The sequence below is a fragment of the Tupaia chinensis genome, unplaced genomic scaffold, assembly GCF_000334495.1.
Source record: "Tupaia chinensis unplaced genomic scaffold, TupChi_1.0 Scaffold000600_1, whole genome shotgun sequence".
Lineage (NCBI taxonomy): Eukaryota > Metazoa > Chordata > Mammalia > Scandentia > Tupaiidae > Tupaia > Tupaia belangeri.
The window spans coordinates 7,187,742-7,209,938 of record NW_006160117.1 but is presented as its reverse complement, the minus strand read 5'-3'; the positions used below and the strand labels follow the sequence as shown (position 1 = coordinate 7,209,938).

The following is a 22,197-nucleotide window of genomic DNA, read 5'->3' as shown; positions in this document are numbered from 1 at the left end:
GTCCGTGGGGAGTGATGGATTCTATAAAAAAAAAAAAAAAAAAAAAATCCCAATAGCGAAAAAAAAAAAAAAAACCTCTCTAAAATAGAATAAAGTATGATAAAACTTAAGGGCCATTTTTATATCATATAATTTCTATAAAGCACCATTTATGGAATAACCTAGAAGCTTGTATACTTACTTGATTCATCATGACAACTTGTTGAAGCGTTGTTGCCACATTTCAAAGGTGATTGAAGCCTTGGAGAGGAAGATAACCCATCCAACTAAGTGAATGCCAGGCCTGGGTTCAAAACCCCATTTGTCTGATTCCAAAGCCTTTGCCCACAACCTCCACACCCCTAAATTACAAAACAAGGGCCATGAGGCAGAAGACCGCAGTAGTCATTTGTTTAGAAATCATTCTGTCCTAAATCTGATCTCACTGTGATTTCCTTTTCAGACTACATCAGGAGAAGATGTCCGTGACTTTGCCAAGGTACTAAAAAACAAATTTCGAACCAAAAGGTATTTTGCGAAGCATCCCCGCATGGGCTACCTGCCAGTACAGACTGTCTTAGAGGGGGACAACATGGAAACGTGAGTAATGGCAAAAGCAAAATAGACTCTGACTTGATGTATATTTGAACTCCTCTCAGTGGAAAACCATCCTTCACTCCAAAATGCAAACAGTCTCTTCTATTTCTTTTGATTTACTGGCACTAAAAAGAGAAAAACAAGCTGATGTTCAATTGCCATTTTCCTCTGTCTCTTGACAATTACCTTTCCTGGAAGTTAAACTTTATCCCACAGGAAAATAACACATTATAGCCACTAATTGCCTTTCTAGACTTTTAAGAAATATGGGACTGTTTACAAGTGAGTGATTCCAATATTTCATTTTGATTTTCCTCCCTCACAAATCAGTAGATGTGTGTCTTTTTTTTTTTTAATCTGATTGTATGGTCATATCTAGTCATTTTTTTCTACTTGAGGAAAAATCTAGTCACAGGAAGTTACTTCACAGTAAGTAGTAATTATTCTCATGATCCAATTGATGAGATCTTACCTCCTATAAACTCTCTCTTCTTTTTCCCCTAACTCTGATGGCAATCACATGACTGTTCGTTTTCTTTTTAATTCACTTTTCACTTTTGTTTGGCTGTTGCTTTCCATGGACATCCTTAATTGGTTGGATTTTATTTATTTTGTCCTTTCAGTAATTTTTTTGCGGCTGAGTTTGCCTGTGTCTCTCTTCACCACCTCATTTTTTGTTTTGCAGTCCCGTTACTCTGATCAACTTCTGGCCGGTAGATTCTGCGTGAGTACTTTTCCTGAAGGGTGCTGCTACCACGAACACATTCGCTCGCTTGATTTTCCTATGTTTGTTCTGTTTGTTTATTTCGTTTTGTTTTAAAAACATACTAATTTCCCTTCCTTCATTTCTGTTTTTTCCTTCTCTTGCTAAGACTTGAGAGTGCTATCACCTGCAGATCAGGAGACTCTGAGTGAGGTTTTCAGGTCTGCCACCTGGTGGAATTCTAACCAGCAGAAATCTTGGCCTGAGTTTAAATTGAAAGAAAAGAAATTATTGGGGCTGTAGTTGTATTTCTGGGAGATGTGTTTATAGATTTCTTCAACTAGTCAAGGGAAAGCCTCCTGATTATATAATAACATTCTTTAGCCACATTTCTTAGGATTCAATGCTTTAGGACCCACAAAAGGATGATGGTTTATTCCTTACGGCCTGTTATAAGTGGACTACTAAAAATCAGCAGAATGTGTTTCCCAGTATGATGCTGAGTGTGCTCGAATAATTGCACTGATGTGTGTGGATTTTTTTATCAGGTTATGCCATGTTATTTGACTAATCTTTATATTCATGGGTCTCCAAATTTTGAACTAAACTCACTTTGCTCTCCTCTCCAAAGTAAATGTTCAGCTCATAAATAGTTACACATTTATGCTGGAAGGGAAGTGTACTGTAGTCATTGTTATTACTTTTGGTGTGTATTAATAATACTAATGTTAGACACCAACAGATGACTTCTCTCAGATTTTACAATGTCGGAAAACTCTTTTGGGGGCCTGTGACTTATATATTAGCAAACAGTATTCCTGTCTTAAAATTGTACTATGTGAGGTTTTTCTGACAAATTTTGGGTATTTCAGAGTATACTTTATTAAATTATTTAATGAGAGTCAGGTGGCTGTATTATGTATAAAGGGGAAATGACCAATTTGGAAGATGGGCTTATGTAAGCATTCAATTTATTTTTATTGGGCCTTTTTCATTGTTCTCCTATGTAGTTTCATTTAAAGTAGCCCCTTTTTGTTAACCCTCTTGGGGTTTATTTTAAGTCTCTCCCAGCCTAAAGGAAGTAGAAAGCTTATCTTTCTTTTTAAAAATTGCATTATCATATCCCTTAATTCTGAGATCGAGTAGCTATAAGCAGTGAACTATCTGATTTCTTTAATCATCATGTTTAACAACTTGGGGAGTTACTTCGGTACAGTTATGTCCCTGCCTGTTGGTAATTGTGTTTCCTACGTCAGGTAGTGTATTTGGTTCATAAATAAGCAACTTTTTGAAAACTGAGATAGTGAAGGTCTCAGTTTTTTTTGATCCTGATAACTGAAAGGATTTACTCAGTGTTGGGATAAGTTTAATCAAGTAAGGAATCCTAAAGACAAGTCTGATAAAGAATATTTTTTTAAATGCATGTAAAAAAGTAACACAAAGATAAGCAATGAGTAACTACTGGTTTCTTGAAAAGGCAGCCCCAGCCTATAAGCTAATGAGAAAAAAGTTAGGATTAACAGTTTACAGTAACTTATTTTAAGGAGAGATGTTTGTCTTTCTTAAATGATGAAGCACTTCAAAATTAATAACATCCTTTATTAATTAAAATATCTCCTCTAACAACTAAAACACAGCCCTAACTTGTCTTTTTATGAAAAGTTTGTTAGATTATTGAGAAACAGTGGGATATTCTAATTTTGAGGAAGAAAATAAACCCAACAGACTAAAAGTTGTGTTTTCTTTAACACTAGTGATTTTATTAAAATCTTTACTGATATGGTGATAAATAATATATGATACAAATTGTAGAAGTACTCTATCCAGGCAGAAGAACTAGGTCTTCACATGTTTTATTTTGCAAGAATTCTATTGGATGTTAACAAATCTTATGTCAATGACAGTATTTATTTAATCTGTTTAATATGGTCAAAGAGTTTGAGTGTAGTGAGAAACCGATATTATTTAAAACTATATCTAGCATAGGCCTTTTATATTGCTCATCCCTAAGTGGGACAGTCAACCAGTATTCTTTGACCTATTCTGCTTTGAAATCCAAATGAATGAAAACTTATTAGAAGAGTTTTCACAAAAAAGAAAATGGCTATGTGTTGAATAGAATTGGCCAAGTAGATCATTAATGAAAATAGGAAGTAAACCTTCTGGGTATATGGTCTTATATTTAGGAAGTGGGAACTGGAAACAGTATTGTGACCTTCCTCTGCAAGTGTTCTAGAAGGCTTCACACTTAGTTTTGTTTCTGGACGAAGTGGTTTTGTTTTTGTACTAATTCTTGTTTTTTCTGATGGTTCTTCTCTGACCAGTACTCCCTTTTGGCTCACTTTCTGGTTTTAGAAGTGCCTCTTTTAGTGTATATATTTTAAGATTTCTGATTGTTATGAGTTCTTGTGCTTATGCATAGTGTGATAGGTGCTATGTACAGTAGTGAGAAAGATAATAGAATTATCTTTGAGGCTAAGAATTAAAGCTCTGTGTAAAACTATTCATATAAGATTATGTTAAAATGTTTTGGATTTACATACCTACTTTTCTTGGTGTAATTATACTCCACAGTCTCAACTTTTCTTTCTTAGTGTAAAGCTACCAGGGTAGCAACGATTAGAAGGGAAAACACTACTGACAGCCACACTTGATGGTGGAGTTTTACCTTATAAAAATATATACATTAAAGACTGGTCTATCAAAGGTAATGCCTATAAGCCAAATAATCCAAGTATTAAATTCTCAACTGCATTGAAGATTTTAAAGAAGAAACCATAGCATTTTACTAATTTCTAGAAAATTACTTTCCAAAACTATACTGAAGAGTCACATAAAAATCTTCGGATCTACCTATTAAATTGGGTAGTCATAGTTTTATTTTCTCATGACAGTTTAAACATCTTTGTAATTCACTTTAATTTGATTACGATTTCATTGACCTAGATGACATTGATTTCATGAAGACGACCTTTTATCTCTCAGAGAAGACTTCCAGTTCCTTATGTAGTTGCTGTGGTGTGCTTTAATTATTTTATGATAGTGTACCTTCATTAAGAGATATAAATTTCTGGCACATTTTCTATGTAAGCCTAGCTACAAGTAACTACATTTTCTTTTTTTTAAATGTAAGACAAAACAAACATATTCTTAATGTTTAGACCAAATTTTTAAATAGCTGCTTGGATGTAGGGCTAAACCAGAGTCCTCACTGAATACATTACTGTTGACTTTTGGATTCATGCCTTTACCTAAGGGCTTTCTGTGTCAGTAGAGAAATGGAAGAGACCTTTTGTCCTATTCCAATTAAAACAAAAAAAACACAAGCCCAAACTGGTTTGCAGAACAGATGGTTTCTTTTCCCTAAGGTTAATCCAAAAGATACTGTAAAAACTTCAAGGATAATTAATAGATCAGATATGAAGGAATGAAAAAATGTTAACTCTACCAAAATTCTAGCATATGGAGCTAGGGAATGGTAGGTTTTTCATACACACAAAAAAACATATAGACTACTCATGCTGCTTCTGTTATTTTCCCATCTGTATTTTAGTACATGGTATCCCTAATAAGAAATATTTCAGATCTTAAATTCATCTTACTGAATTTAGTTGTTCTTTTTAAAAACATCATAATATAATTTCAGGTCATTCTTTGATGTTCTATAAATAAGTAGTATAGTCCTGCTGCTAAACTGGTGGATATAGTCCTTCTTTTCAAAATTGCATTGACCAAGACATCTTGATACATGGACTCTTAAGAAGTCTTAGACTGGAATAGACTCTTTGCAACTGAAGTTCCTGACTATAAATGTCCTAGGTAATTGTACAGTATCCATGCAATGAAAAGGTAACTAGTAAACGGCACAAGTGTAAACTGCTTACAACTTTAAATCACACAATACCAACACAGTTTCAGAACTAGAGGGTATAAGAAAGTAAAAGGTAGAAGGGCAAAATGCTATGTAAAAAATAACTCTCCCCACCTTTTCTATAACTGAAACTTTTCAGAGAAATTTTTGGTCTTTATTTGTGGCTTTAGAGAAAAGTAGAAGTATGATAAATCACCTCTCAAACTTGATTTAAAATACTCGATTTCTAAGATACGGAAAGAACTCAAAGTGTACATTATCCATAGAATTAGACTAAAAGCATTCTAGACCATGTATATGACATAACTGTGTGGTGGGTTTTTTTTTTTTTCTCCATTAATGGATGGTATCTATGACTAATCACATTTTCTGCCTTATAGGCCTGCCTCGTCCCCTCAGCTTTCACACGATGATACTCATTCACGCATTGAACATTATGCTAGCAGGTATGAGACTAGTTGAATGCCAGGCAAATATTGATTGAAATAACTAACCAAGGAAAGCTAACCTATATAATTTTAAACAAATCTTTTCTTTCTTCCCAAATCTTGTCTGATCTGTACTAATCAACTTGCCCTCTAACGTGCATGCCATTCCACTGCATGTTGTTTTTGGACACCAACAAGAAAATCAGTCCAGAACAGTCTTCCCTAACCCTGGCCTTTGAACATTTCCAGTAGCCTCGTTATGTCTTGTATACTGGGCACATTTACTAAAGCAGCTTACAAATCGTTTAACCTCCTCAGAAAACTGCTAGACTAGCTACTAATATATAATATAAAGAAACAATACTATGTTATGTGGCAAATATTTAAAGCATCAGCTTTGTATTTGTGTGTTTATTTTACATGATATTCTGTAAAGAAGAGCATAATTAATTTTCCTAACCCTTGGACCTTTCTGTCCCACCTTCTTTGTGTTTGAGATCATTTTTATACCTAAACACTGAATTACAAATTGTAAAATACATGATCTTTGGTAAATAAATCTCTAAGAGTTTGTTTAACCATTTTTCAGTTGTAAAAAGACATTATTGTCTAAAGCGAAGGAAATTTTTAAAGGTAAAAATTGGTAGCGGAACATTTAGAAAGCTTACCGTGAATCTATCCTTTATCAATATTCTAACTGCTAGATATGCTTGTCAATCGATAGAAGAATTTTAAACTAGCTATATAAGTCTGTCATCAGAGGAAAGCATTAATTGTCTTAAAAGACAAGGAATAGTGCCAGGTATGGAGTGCATTTGTTGTTAGGGGAGCTTTTCTTCTGAAAACAAAGATCTGTTCTCAGTGAAAGGGAGATTGATCTGTGAGGAAAAACAAACAAAATAAAACTATGAAGTACGACTTCCTTTAGAAATTATCATAAATGTAAAGCTACTAACTAGCTATGGTCTACCACACACTGCGTCCAATGATTAAGCCAACACACACATCTTTTACTTTGAAGGATTCCTTTCTCCTCTTGCCATGATTTATCCTTTAGTTTTCAGGAATGTTCGATTAGGTCTTGAATAGATTCTAAGACGTCACATAAGTTTTAATGAGCTTTTACGTTTTTTATCAGGCTAGCAGAAATGGAAAACAGCAATGGATCTTATCTAAATGATAGCATCTCTCCTAATGAGAGCATGTAAGTATCCCATCTCTTTTTACAAAATGTTCCTGACGATGAAAATTGCTTTGAGAGATTTAAAGGTAGGGTAGCACAGGATACAGGAACTAGCATCATATTCATTTGATCTTTCAAGGAGCCATTCATTTACTTTTTTCATTAACTCTTAACAGCCTGGCACAGAATGAGCTCATCTACATTCTGACATTACTGGTATTCCAGGATAGAAAAAATAGTTTGCCTCATTTTTATTTAAATTTATTTAATACCATATTATTACAAATTTCAATCCCAAATATTATATTAAATGCCCAATCTTTGATCAAAGCTGCCAGATATTTAAAGAGATAGAATATTAAATTTGAGGTGATAACTAAGTAGTACTTTTTCGACTCATACGTAGGGAGTGGAAATGTTATCTTGGCATAGCACTGCTATTCCCATATGGTAGGTTAGACAGACATTTTCCTTCAGGCATTCAAAGTAGTCAATTTTTGTGATTTAGCATCATCATGAGGTAAGAAAAGTGAGACAGTAGTGTGAAGGGCATCCAGACGAGGAAATACAAATTCAAGTCCCAGTTTGTTAGTAGGATGATAAGCCAGCCCTGTTAAACTTTAAAGGAGGGGGTGGAGTAGTGTTAAAATGGCAACACATACAGCCTTGGCAAGGAAACAGGTTTCATTAGGGAGTGAGGACAGTGTTAACAATATGGAGCACCAAGAAACATTGCCATGAACCAAGTAAACAAGACCAGGGCCTGAGGTGGAGAGAGTTCATTATGAAGCAAATAAGAAGGATCTGTCAACTGAATAAATGATTTAGAGAGAAGAAAGCTGGTCCCAGTATGAAGATGCTTTCAGTTCAATAAGTTATGGATATCTCACCATCCTATCATGGAAAATATAGGCAGAGAGAAGAAGGGTAAATTTATCATCTGTAATTGGTGTGACAACTTAAATTCATGCTCAGATGAGAAAAAGGCCTTCGTAAGGATTAGACTGAGGGAAATAGTATCAAAGTAGTGTTTCAATATAGAACTAGTTATTAAAGACATGAGGATAAATCATCTATTAGATAAAGGCAATCAAGAATCGGGTTCATACTCAGTCATTTGTATATGACTTAGTTACTTCAGAGAAACAAGCAAAACACCCTTTTCCCAACATAGTTGTGATGTATTTTCTTCCTTAGCTATGGGAAGAAAGTATTAATGGTATTAATATGTAAAATGCCTTCACAGAAAAATATGTGGCCAAAGAATCAACCAAATGTAAATGGCTGGAATGATTTGTTTCTTTGGATCACTGATTTTGATATTAGAAGCTCTAGCACATTCAAATTAATTCAGTTCTGTCTGTGTAACAGCATTGCCATTCACTAACTGCCCAAGAGAACAGTGAGAAAATTTTAATTATTACTGTATGTTATAATTAAACATGGGAAATTCTAGCAATAGAATTTAAGAGTTTGGGAAGAGGGGTATAAATTAGATATGCGGTAAGACTGCCTTTGTTTTATTTTTAAATGAAATTAAGCTTTAGTTCATTCTGAGGACATAAGATCCATTTAGACTCAATGTTGAATGATAAAAATCATATTTTAGGGCATATTTGGGGAAATGGTTTGATGGATTGGTTGACTTCATGTAAATGTTTCTAACATTCACTAATTATTTTTAGTCAGCCTTTTATGTCTCAACCAACTGATGGCTAGTTGATGGGCCAAAAGAATTTAAATCAAGAGGCCTTTTCCTAAATATCTGACTTTTTCCCACTTAAACTTAAGTCATAGGGAGAAGGAAATATTAATGTGTCATCTTAATGATATTTAACCAGAAACAAAGGGGCTTTAGCCTTCATTAAGAACAGAGTGAAGTTCTTATAACTTGGAGGAAATCAGACTGTCGGGAACTCAGAGGACTATGTTTTAAGGAGTTCTAGTTTCCAGGAAAGAGTTTTTTTTTCTGGAGCTCAGAGCACTGTGTATTAAGGAGTTCTAGTTTCCAGGAAAAAGTGCAGCTGTCTCTCAAAAGATAAATCTTTTTGCCTCCTTTCCCTGCAAGACTAATTCTCAAAACCTGCTCTAAGGCATGAGTTGTTTGGTCTTCTTTTAATCAGTCACCTTAATAGCTCCCCCCACCCCTGATTTTTGTTTTTCTCTCTAAAGAGTAATTGAAGAAAACAATCATTTATCTCCAGTTTAATTATTATCAGCATCCTGCTTCCATGACTCTTATCAGTTAAAACTGGCTAACTGAAGCAACCCTTTTTGGTTACATTGCCTTCCACTTAAGAAAACATTTACTCTACTATTTTAAGGGCTGCATTTTTTTCCTAGTTGGAATCAACAGTAGTGTAGGTTAGTGAACAGGTGATCTTGACAGGCTTAGGAGAAAATGCATTATACAGCTGTGATATCTTTTAATATTTATTAACTGTTGGCTAAACTGTCAACACAGAGCCCCCATATTTCTGTAACACTACCTTTTGTATAAATAAGCCAGTCCATTCCACTTGGAAATTTGAGCAAAAAACACTTGGAATATTCACCAATACGATGGTAGACCACAACCTCAACAGTATCAGAATGTCTTTAGAAGCAGGAAAAGGGTCTAATTAATTGTTAAGAACAAATAAATGTTACTATTTTTAAGTACACACCCAAGTCCCTGACCCCCAAATCAAAATAAGGGGGGAAAAAACCAAAACCTTTGATTTTATTTTCCAGAGATGATGAACATTTGTTAATCCAGCATTACTGCCAAAGTTTGAACCAGGACTCCCCCTTGAGCCAGCCTCGTAGTCCTGCCCAGATCTTGATTTCCTTAGAGAGTGAGGAAAGAGGGGAGCTAGAGAGAATCCTAGCAGATCTTGAGGAAGAAAACAGGTGAGTTTTCTTTCCAGCTTTGTCATTGGTATGCGAAGTGCATACACTTGCACACATAGAAAAGTGCCAGGAATCTTCACTTAGAGTCATATTATATCTGATTGTTTTCTAAAATAATTTGTTTAGCTCCACTTGCAGACTCTTTTTTTTTTTTTGTTATCTGGAAGAAGAAAACAAATGCAATAGTATGATTAAGAACTCATATTTTAGATGTAAAGGAATTAATGCTGATCGGGTGGTATTTGCTCTGTTGCATGTAACTCAGAGGCTTTGATTTTCTATTTTAGAATAGAACCAAAGAAAAAAGCAGTTTATTTAATTTTATGATTATTTGATTTTTATATGTGTTTGGCCATATTATGTGTCTCAAACATTTAAGAAAGTAGGCTCATTGTCTTGGTCATATTTGGAAACAGATTATTTCATCTTGCTTTTTGTCATCAGATGTAGAAATTTATGCTCACCATCACAGCAGATTAGTGAGACAATTCAAATTGTCAGCCGTCATCTACCTGTAAAAGATGTTCATGATAGCAGAAATTGTAGAAGAGGACAAAAGGCTAAATTCACAGTGAACGCAGAGAGGACAAAGACGTAAAAAATCTGGGGTACTATGTAGTGTCAGGATAATGCAAATCACTGGACTTGTACTTTGGTATGACATTTATTGTATCACAGGTCCCTTGGTTCAGAAAGACTTTGCACACGATCACTTCTAGCTTACAATGCGCCTTCTTCAGACAAATGCCACCAGGCAAGTCTTTAAAGTAGAAATTGTTCACATTTGTAGGACTTGAATGCTTTCATTTCTTTGGTTTAGCCCAAGGCACCAAGACCTCTTAATCTAGGCAACACAGTATGTCTGAGAATCAGTGCCCTCGGGGAGTACATCACCTGAAGATGAAAAAGCAAACTGCCATTCATCCATTGCTTTCTGCTGCCACTGCCCACCTTCCAGCTCTTAATACCTCTGACCTATGGCCGTAGCTCCTTATCTGGTTGGTTTCACTTTAGTCTCTTTTCTATCCTTCCAATAAATCCTCCATACTGACTCTAGTTATACATCTTTCCAGAACCAAGCCCCATCATGGCATTCTTCCTTCATTGGATTTCAACACCTAACACCTAGCACAAGATATATATATATATATGTATATATATATATATACATATATATATATAAAGTCAACTGCCCCGTTCAGCATTCAAAACCTTCCACAATTTTCTCTTGTCCTGCTTTTACGACTTTGTCTCTTTTTGTACTCCCTGTGTTCTGGCTGTGCTGCTGTAGCTAGTATTTCTGAATACATCCTGCTTATATCTACTTTCTGGGTCAAGCCTACGCTTGCTTCTCAGCCTAGCTGCTAACCCCCAACCCTTCAGTGCCATATCTGACAAAGGAGTCCTACCCATCCTCCATGACCTTGCTCAAAATAACTTTCCCCACAGAACTCTGCAGTTGGATGTAATTTATCTATTGCTTATATTCCTAGAACATTTTGACTTTTCTCAGAGAACTCCTTGACAGTTTGCCTTTTTATCAGTTTTACCAGCACCTCTCTCTAATGAGATAGTGAGCACCTTTAGGGCAAGGACTGTGTCTTAATGATTTTCATGTCCCCTATAGTACCTGGGACAGTGTGACTGTTTAATGGGTACTTAGGAAATATTTGGTGAAAATCTGAGAATACAGCAAGGACATCATATATGAGGAGGCAATGTTGAACTTTTTGGGGTTGTTTTAATGATAATTTTATTCTTGGCATCATTTATAATATTCTTTGGCAGTGACGATCATGGTAGACAAAACATTTTTTTCTACTTTATTGAGGAATTAGTATCCATTTATGCTAAATCTTTCTTTTTTTATTTACATTTTTAAAATACATTCAGTCACATTATTTAGCTTACAAGGTGATCATTTCAATATGTGAACATTTCTCCCCAGTCCAGTTGATCAAAATATAACAACACTACCTCCCTGTCTCAACAATGCTGTCTCCGTATTTCATCATTGTGGGGATCAAAGTGAAACAGGAAGAAAAAAATTGGAACTGACATTGTAAATATAACTTAATGTTACCGAGGAGTAAGTGTATTTTTGTAGGATATGATCGGTGCTCTTGTGTAATAATGTGTTCCTTTAGCTCATTGGTCAAGAGCTCCTATCTTGTTGGTTGTTTGCATACTCTCCTTCTATACTATGACAATCTGGTCAAAGAGTGTTGGTAAAGAGTGTTGATAGCTGTCATTTATTATCTTTTTATTTTCAGAGAGAGATTTTTGCTATAGGGCACATGTGCTTACCAGAGAGACAGAGAGAGACACAAAGCAATAAATCACCCCCCAAGGGGCATGGCCACGCTGCTATCCCTTCTCCTCCATTCTCCTCTCAGAATCTTAGGAACGCATGCACACGTGCTCAACATGAGTTTTAAACCTCTGGGTCCAGGACTCAAACCATGGTCAACTACATGGGAGTCCAGCGATGTAACCATTCCACCATCTGCTGGTCCCTATGTCATTTTTATAGTACTTTAAAGTATTTTAGGTCATTTAATCTCCCTAAAGCTCAATGAAGAAGAATTTGTCTCCTTTCTATAGATGAGAAAATGTAGGCTCAGAGGGATTCAAATAGCTTGCCCCAGATCTTAAAGTCAGCCTTGGTAAAACTAAATTCAAATCCAAATTTTTCTAACTAAAAATAGCTAACTCTACCTTGGACCAGAGAGTAAAGAAGACTCATTCTATGTAAATGTCATGTACATAAAATTGTGGCATATTTCCTGGAATGTACTTTAAATTGAGAGACTCATTGTAAGGAATAAATGTCCCTGAATAAACCAGTTCATCTCCTTGTGATCCAGTGATAACCAATTTACCCTGAAAGACAGCCAAGACCATTCTCTAAGAATGGGATGGTTGGTTCTCCGAAAGAGAAATAAAAATGCACCAGGGCTACTTAGAACTCCAAAATGAGGACTCTGGTGTCGACGCAAGTCTTTTTGTGAGCCATCTTGACCTTCAAGAAATGGTCAGGATGAGCTTGCTTCTATCTCCCGCTTCCTTGTCACATTTATACCTCCTCCCAAAACCCAAAGAAATGTCTCTCCAGAGTTTCCCTCCTGAAGATAACCTATCTGGTTTTCTTTGCTTTACTCCCTCCTGTCTTCTTACAGTTCTGCTTTATAGCTTTGCCTTTATGACCCTTCAATTCAGTCTTGCTTAAGGAGACTTTAATTTGCCATTTCCTGTCCTTCCCTTGAGCAAACCCAGGAAGTCATTAGATCCTATTTCTCTGTGCCTGCCAAGCTGGCAATTGCCCAAATCAGAAGTGGGCTATATAATCTGACAACAGAAGCAAACTTTAAAGAAAATGGGAAAGGATATTTAAAATTGAGGTTAACCCAAGTACTTTGCATGTGTACTTATTATATCTTTGTATATTTTGTGTGCCTTTTATTCTGTAACTGAGACTTAATCTCCAAGTAGCAGTTAATAAAGAAGATGAACTTGGAGATCCCCATTCCTGACTAAATATGCTATTGAAAACATTAATTATTCTTATTCATGACACCTCCCCACAATCCCCTAGGAAAGCAGAAAATGGCTATTTTAGAAATGTCTCAAGAGTGTCTTATCTCTGTTTTTAATAGTCCATTTCTCCCAATTGTTGCACATAAATATTTGTGGAATTAATGAGTTGAAATGAAGTTGAATTTCTTTTAATTATAGCACACATGCATGTACTTTTGACTAAAATTCTTTTACAAACCTAATTTCACAGAGAAAAGTCTTTCAAAAGGTTTGTTTCTTTTTTCCTGCTCACTTTTCAAAATACTTCCCTTTTTCATACTGCCTTGATTACCACCAAACATTGTTTCATCATATATTTAGAATATTAAAAATCCATTTTCTATACCCCAGGTATTGTACTGGCACCTAATGGTGTTCTCTGATTCTCGGTTTATGTCACCAATATAAGGCTAAAGCTCAAGCAAAAGCTAAATCTGACTCTGAACTTTGCTAATAGTGTCTTCCATATGCCTGGGTGACTAGCAACAATAGTGAGATATCCAATCTTTGATGTTTCCCTTTTGCATAATCTCTCTCCCTCATAACCACAGAGAATTCAGATTCATCTTTATTTTGTAGAGACCAGTTGGGTATTGGGAATTTGCCCCATTGTGTGCCCTTAGCATTGCAGATTCAAGACTTACTTTTTCCTGCATTGATCAGAACCTGCAGTCTTTTGACTACATCTGTAGTGTTCAAGTTCTGATGTATTTTTTTTCCTTTACACTATCCAAATGAATCAAAACTTGCTCTGAAATTCAAGGTATGATCCTAGTCATGAAAAGGTAGCCTGTATGAGAGACAAAGACTCATTGTCATTCTACTGCCTGCATAGCAAATTGATTAAATTGTTCCCAAGTCTAAAAGGCAAGTAAATACTAACCAGATTCACTGTGAAGTCTAAAGTTAATTGAAGTTGTTAGTAGGTGTTATATAACCACAGGGACCTCTGTGAATTCTTACTACCTGCTCAGTACCTCTCATGTGTCTTATTGGGCAGTCAGACCTTATGCAGTCTATACTTGAATTTCCTTTCTCTCTGTTTTTTAATTTGCCAGTGGGCACATGCACTGCCAGAAAGAGGGAAAGGGATAGAACAACCTGCACCATAATGTGGTCATACTGCAGTCCATTCTCTATTTCTCCATCCTGTTGGAATTTTGATCATGCTCACCCACATATGCCCTAAGGTGTTTTCAAGACACCAGGATTTAAACTGCAAAGTTGACCATGTGGGCTCTGGCTCCCTTAACTATGAGGCCATGGAGCAGGCCTGAGTTTTCTCTTGTTCTTTTAAATGCCTTTAATGGCTATGCAAGTTTATAAGTGCTTTATTTGAGCCAGCAGGTAGCATAGTGTTTGGGGCACTAGATTCCCATGTGGCCAAACTCAGTTTGAGTCCCGGATTTGACAGCTTGAAACTCATGCCGGGCACATGTGCATGTACCCAAAATCCTAAAAGGAGAATGGAGGAGAGGAGATTACAACGTGGCCATCCCCTCTGGAGGGGAGTGATTTCTCACTTTTTCTCTCTTTCTAGCAAGTGCACATGCTCTGTAGCAAAAATATCTTTAAAAATTTTTTAAATAAATTTTATAGTCAAAGAATTTCTAGATCAGTTACTTATACCACTGAATTAAATTACTAGGTTGTTGGGAAGTCATGACATATTTTTTCTATTTTTCCTTACAAAAATGTGTCATTGATTTTCCCAATGACCTAATAGCTAGAAATTATAATCTGTTTACTTTACCTTATAAATGAAGTGATAACTTAGTTTGGACTGCTACTTATCAATCTTTATAGGCTTAGGACATCTTTATTTGACATTCTTTTTTTTTTAAAGAATTATTTATTTAGCTTTATTTAGTCACTCATTTGTTTTAATTTGACCAGAGAAAGAGAGACAGAGACAGAGAGAGAGGGAAAGTGAGAAAGCAAGCCACAAGGTTAAACCGAGGTCTGCCATGTGGGAGTGTCCAGCACCTTAACCACCATACCACCTGCTGGTCCCCTTGACATTCTTTCTTTAGATCTTTGTATGCATTTCAAATGATGGTGAGAAGTTAGTCAAATTGAAAGGAACCTGAAAGGTACAAGAGTGGGCATTCTCAGCAGAAGGATGAATATAAACAAAGGTGGCAGAGTGAGGAGTAGCAGAACATACTGGAGAAACTGCAATTGTTTTATTATTTTGTTAACAAGGCAAAAAATGGGAGGAGAGGGACCAGCAGTTGGCATAATGGCTATGTCACTGGACTCCCATGTAGTCAGCTGCGGTTCGAGTCCCAGACCTGGTGGCTTAAATTCACATCAGGCACGTGTGCGTGGGTGCCCAAGATCCTGGGAGGAGAATGGAGGAAAAAGGGATTGCGGCGTGGCCTTCCCGCTGGGGGGTGATTTCTCACTTTCCGTCTTTCTGTCTCTCTGTCTCTGTCTTTCTGGTGAGCACAAGCACCCTATAGCAAAAACCTCTCCAAAAAAAAAAAAAGGGTGGGGAGGCATTGGGGTTGGTCAATGGACAAGGCCAAAGGCCAGGTTGAAAAGGAGTTTATGCCTCTTCACTTAGTGGTAGAAGAAGTCACTCAAGAGTGTCAGCCAAAAGTGATGCCACCACGTTGACACTTAGAGATATCACTAGAAAGCTGTGTGGTTGGAGACTTTGAGAACAATATTGGACCAAGGAAATGAAGTCAGGGATTGCATGGGAGGCCAGCAAAGAGATGATCAGAACCTTAAGTATAGAAATGGGAAAACAGGCTGGATCTGAGTGATATTTTAGGAGAGCAGTAGAGCTGTTTGATTTTGTGGGTCAATGGGTCTGGGGAGGGAAGGAATGATTCCCAGGTCTGGTGAGTATGTGGCAAGATGATAGTTGTTTGCAGTCGACACTGATCATTCAGGGGGAAGAGAAGTAGGCCATTATTTAATTCAGCATTATTTATGGTGGTCCTTCTATAAGGGTGGAGTAGCTGGAAGATGATGAATGGGGCATGAAGAGGTTGAATTTGAGGACCTGGTAAGACACCTGTGTGTAAATGTCTGACAGTCTGTGAGAAAAAGAACCTTGACACTTACAGGAGAGCTGTGGGCCACAGATTATTAGAGGTCTGTGAGTCATCAGTTCACATGTGGTAATTGAAACTGTGAGAGTGAATTCACCTACCCAGGGAGCAGATTGCAGGAGGAGAACACTGGGCTTAGTAGAACTCTGGAAGATGTGAATTTAAAGTGTCTGTTTAATTACTTTTTAAAAATAGAGTGTTCATGCATATTTTACAAAATCTAAAGGGTTCAAAAAGGCAGACAGAGAAAAGTGAGTCTCTCTCAAACCTTATCTCCTGGCTATAGTATTTCCAGCTCTGAAGGCTATAACCTTTAGTGGTTTCTTGTGTATCCTTCTATAGACAGTCTGTATGTATGCAAATATATTTGGAGTTCTTGGGATTATTTCACAAAATAGTGTACAGTGTTCACTCCGATCTTCTCTTTGTACTTAAAAAGCCTTAATTTCTCTCCATATACTGGAGTAAGATGCCAGGAGAAAAAGGTAAGGGAGATTAAAAAAGATGGGCTCATTTTCCCAGAGGAGGCAGGAAGGAGAGGAATTAAGGGCAGAAGGGTACAAAAGGAGGTATGATCGTGAATGGGAGAAGGACCACCATTGAAGACAATGTGGTAGGTAAGGAATTTAGGGTAAGGGAGTAAGGAAGGGGAAGATAAGTGAATGCTAAAATATCCAGTAGACATCATTGGGAACCACCAGAGACTGATTCTCATTGCTCTTCTCACATTTTTTTTTTAACTAGGGTGAGGAGAAAGAGCAGTTTATCAGAAATGTAATGAAACTAGACATTTATGCCACTTGGCATCATGGGCCCCAAAACAAAGGGCTGACGAGCCTATTAGATAAAGAGAGCTAATTTGACCATATAAATAAATGTTGTATGTCAAAGACAAAGAAGAGTTGAAGAACCTACATGCAGCATTTTAAAAGCTGTGTAAGAACTGAGTCTATCAGGAACCAGCAGGTGACATGGTGGTTAAGGCACTGGACTCTCACATAGCCGACCGTGGTTCAAGTCCTGGACCAGGCAGCTAGCTTTCTTGTTTTCTCTCTCTCTGTACCTCTCTGGTGAGTACACGTACCCTATAGCAAATTTAAAAATAAATGAGGGGCCGGCAGGTGGCATGGTGGTTAAGGGTGCTGGACTTCCACATGTCCAATTAAAGTTCTAGTCCTGCACCTGGTGACTTGCTTTCTCACTTTCTCTCTCTGTCTCTCTCCCACTTTCTCAGTCTCTCTAACTCTCTCTTGCTCTGTCCCTCTCTGGTCAAATTAAAATAAATAAATAAGCAAATAAAGTTTATATAATAGATAAAGTAAAAATAATAGATCAATGAACATAGTAGACATTAGCATAGGTAATGTGATAGAGCTTCAACTTTGGTCTGAGCTTCTCTGTAGCCAGGAAGATAAGAGGAAACATAAAATAAAATAAAAAGAATTATTTTATTTAACTTTATTATTTTAATTTGACCAGAGAGGGACAGAGCAAGAGAGAGAGGGAAAAGTGAGAAAACAGGGCGCCAAGTCCAGGACTTAAACCACGGTTGGCCATGTGAGAGTCCAGCACCCTTAACCACCACGCCACCTCTGAGCCCCATTAAATAGCTCTTAAAAAAGAAAAAGAATTTAGTCCACCATCTCAGGTCTATTCAGACAGTGAGGACAGGTTCATGTGGAAGGAGTGGAGTCACCATGATTCTGAGGGGACTGATTTATAGTAAGCAGTTCATGGAAATGAATGGATAACCCAGAGTGACTATTTCTACTTGTACCTTGATTATCTGTCTTTTTAACTACCTTGTTGTAGTAAATGTATCAAGGTTGCCTTAAAACTTCTTGAGGAACAGCCTGAGATTTATGTACAAATGCCAGATCTATTAAAGTGGAGAATACATGGTTTTTAGAGAAAAGTTGTTGCTCCATTCCAGGATTCTGTGTCTTAGATATAATATTCTAGAAATCAAAGAAGAATGAAGCTGTTTTCTGATGAGCTTAGAGTCTTGGCATAGGAAATTGGATAGTCGTGAGGACGGCTTCATACTATAGAAAAACTGAAATATCACTCTGGTGATGCAAATAGTCACACCTGACATCTTCCTAGAAGAGGCTGGATAAAAGCTGATGGTCTCGCCATCCAGTTTCTCTTTTTTAGGTTTTCCCATGAAGACCTTCATCCTCCCTTTGGCCATCATTACCCAACCATCTTGCTACAGTGGAATTGATTGTGGTCATAACTTTCTTTAGTTACTTCCCAGGCCCGAGGATGTAATTCCATTCAATTCCACAGATAGTTACAGAATGCTTAATGTATTTTTAAAACTGCAGGGACTACAGAGATGAATAAACCTTGGTCCTTACCCTCATGGAGCTCAAAATGTAATGAAATACATTAGAATGTAAACAACTAATTATAACCTGGTGTTACAAGTACTCTGGGGGGATGAGGTGAGGGGCTCATTCTGTCTCTGAGGACGTGGAAAGACCTTTACAAAGGGAGTTTAGGTTGAAACCTAAACAGGAGTCTTCCAGGCTGAGAGAGAGGGGAAGATGTGTTTTACAGGCTGATAGCTGTGAGTAGTGATTAGCATGGAATGGGGAAAATAAGAGAGTGTGGAATGGTAGGTGGAGAACACTGTTTAAAGGGCTTTATGCATCATACTAAGAAGTTTGGATTTTATCCTATAAAAAGTTGAACAATGAAGGCTTTTTGAAGAGGACAAAATTGAGAAAAAGAATTATAGGCGGCGGGGAGCTAATCCATGGAAATTTGTGCAAGTATAGGGGAATAGTTGAAAGATGGTAAACGTTGAACAAAGGATGTCTTAGGCAAGTGAAGAAGTAATGGGGAAATTGGAAGGTCACTGAATGAATGGAGCTAAGGGAAGAGCAATAGGGAGGAATTAAGTATAATTTTCAAATTGGGAAATTATAATTAAAAACTACATGGTGCACACAGGGAAAACTACTGATTGGCAAGGAGTCAGTGGATAGAGAGAACAAACTAACATTGGACATACTGAGTTCTTTTTGCCCAAGAACATTCAAGTGGAAATTGCCTAATTATTTTTTTTTAAAGTTTTGTGCCATAGGATGTGTGCATTCACCAAAGAGAGACAGAAAGAGGGAAAGGGATTTATCTCACCCCCCCCAGGGGGATGTCTGTGCCACAATCCCTTCTCCTCTATTCTCCTCTTGGGATCTTGGGCATGCATGCACATATGCCTAGCCTTATTTTCAAGCTGCCAGGTCCAGGATCTGAACTGCAGTCAACCATGTGGGAGTACAACACCTTTAACCACATGTCACTTGCTAGCCCTGCCTATATTCATTTTATGTATTCACTTTATAAAAAAGGATTTCAAAAAAAGCCATAGGATAAGATTCCTACAGTAAAAATAATAGATCAATGAACATAGTAGACATTAGCATAGGTAATGTGATAGAGCTTCGACTTTGGTCTGAGCTTCTCTGTAGCCAGGAAGATAAGAGGAAACATAAACATTTGTCTATAACTTGAGTTGGATGAAAAAAAGCATATAACATCTAAGAAAAACCAATAATATTCCTGGCTCTACATGACAATGATAATAAAAACAACAACAGAAACAACCAGTAGTCGTATTGGACAAGAACTGTTCTGGATACATGTAAAATCCTACTTAATCCATACAACTATATATGAAGTAGAACCTGTTTCCAGAAGAGAGTATAAAGGACACCTGATACAGCTGGAAAGGAGTAGGAACTGGATTTAAACTCAGGTAAACCCTTAACCAATTCTGTGTTTGATGTGAATATTGGCTAGTGTCCTTATTATCAACATTTTAAAAACAAAGACCAAGGGAAATTTTATGTAGCTGTCTCTAATGGCTTTTTTTTTTTTTGAGAGGTTTTCGCTATAGGGCGTGTATGCTTGCCAGACAGAGAGAGACATAGAGACAGAAAGCGAGAAATCACCCCCCAGGGGGGGTGGTCACGCCGCAATCCCTTCTCCTCCATTCTCCTCTCAGGATCTTGGGCATGCACTCACACGCGCCCGGCATGAGTTTTAAGCCACCGGGTCCGGGACGCGAATCGTGGTCGACTACGTGGGAGTCCAGTGACATAGTCATTACGCTAACTGCTGGTTCCCTCTCTAATGGCCTTTGACAGTTGCAAAAAGCTTATCATTAAAGACCAAAGAAATGATGACAGTTCTCCCAGGATAAAGGTCACTATTGCCCAAAATGTGTTCTGCAGAATATCACTGAGATACTCTATGAAAACTGATTCCAAGGACAGATAAGCTTTGAAAAACACTCCTGTTGGAAAGTCATAATTATGTTTGCATTTGCATTGAGTTTAGTAGTAAAGAAACCTGATTTAGGTTTGTGTAACTCAATGTTGCTTGCATTTATTTGAACTCAAGCCCACTTATAATGTTACATGGAACACAGTTTGATAAAGAAATTCAAGTCTATAATGAACTTTGAAAACCATTCAAGAAGATAGCATAGTTGGCTCTTAACTGTCATTGTCAAGAAACCTAGCCATTGTCATTAGGGTAACACCAGAAGAAGTGGCTGTAACAGGTATCTGCAGATAAAGCACCCCCCAAAAAATCTCCATCAATAACTTGACACAATTAATTTGCTTTATGGAGTTCTTACTTGTTAACTGATCAAACTTTGAAGGATGTTTACCAGAGACAGCCATTTTTACTTCTATCACAATTAATGTTGAATCCTTTTTATCCTGGATTGTGATTTACTAGTGTATCATTAACACATGAGAAGATATTTCTCCATCTTTATCAGGAGTGTAGTGTAGCTTTCATTTCAAAGTAAGATTACAGTGTAAATTTAAAAGATTTACAGCTAGTATATGGTCCTATGTAATGCTACTTGAGGAAGCTGATTCCTTTCCTGGCACTTAAATTTTTTTAAAAAATTGATGATCAGTGTATCAGATGCAGGTGATGTGGTGCTTACCAAGTTGTAGTTCATAGAGCCTATGGCTAATGGAAATATCCAGAAGAATATTGAGAAGACAGGTCTGGAATTTTAGAAGAAAAGTCTGGATTGAGGATTAATGAGTTGGAGGGAGGCTGTCAGGATCTCTGGGGAGGGGATAGGGTCCCCCTAGGAAGAAAGCATATACAGGGGACTGCAAAAATTTCATGGAAAATGGAACTACAGTTTGAGTTTATTTTGGTACAAACATTTTTGAAATCTATGAACTGATTTTTCATAATACACATTTTTTCATGAATTTTCCAAAGACCCCACATATAGAAAGAAGACCAAGGGCCTCCTAATGTACCTGATTATAATTGAGTATACCTAGTTCCCCATGAGCTGTCCAGTTAGAGATGGTTTCCTGTTGTGTATTACTTTTGTAAATGGATTCCTCCTGCAGATCACTAAGCACATCTATTTTTCACTATCTTAATATGTAAAATTTGACCTTTTTGTGTGTCTTCAAATTCTGGGCTACCAGTATATCTCTTATATTTACAGGTCATAGGTAAATCCACGTGGTCTTTTCCCTGTAATTTCCTTGTAAATCAAGGTGATAATTTCAAAGACAGAAATAATCTGTATTTTTTAATTTTAGCAGTGAGCATGATTCCCAGTTTATTTGTATTCATGTAATGTTTGTTTTCATGGTGGAACTAAACAATATTCTACACACTAGAATGTGGGCTCTATAAGGGCAAGGGATGGTGTCTTACTTATTTCTAGCTCCGCAGTACTAGGTACAAAAATGTGATGTAAAAATGGGTGATTAAATACCTTTTGGAGTCTTTTACTTGATTATTTTGATTGCTTTTCGGTTGTCTTCCTGATTTTTCTCATTTCTTGTTTCTATGTTTATTTATTTATTCTGTGAATCAGACAGACAGAGAGAGAGAGAAAG

The 22,197-nt window shown here is 36.9% G+C and overlaps 1 protein-coding gene across 1 annotated transcript in view; it reads left to right on the top strand.

Moving 5' to 3' along the window:
• Positions 1 to 22,197, top strand: part of DMD (dystrophin) — a 1,496,890-nt gene that overhangs the window by 1,429,657 nt on the left and 45,036 nt on the right. The window contains exons 40-44 of the mRNA XM_027775723.1: positions 443 to 579; positions 1,262 to 1,300; positions 5,531 to 5,596; positions 6,717 to 6,782; positions 9,495 to 9,653. Coding sequence (XP_027631524.1) covers positions 443 to 579; positions 1,262 to 1,300; positions 5,531 to 5,596; positions 6,717 to 6,782; positions 9,495 to 9,653 — 467 coding nt within the window. The remainder of the gene's footprint in view (positions 1 to 442; positions 580 to 1,261; positions 1,301 to 5,530; positions 5,597 to 6,716; positions 6,783 to 9,494; positions 9,654 to 22,197) is intronic.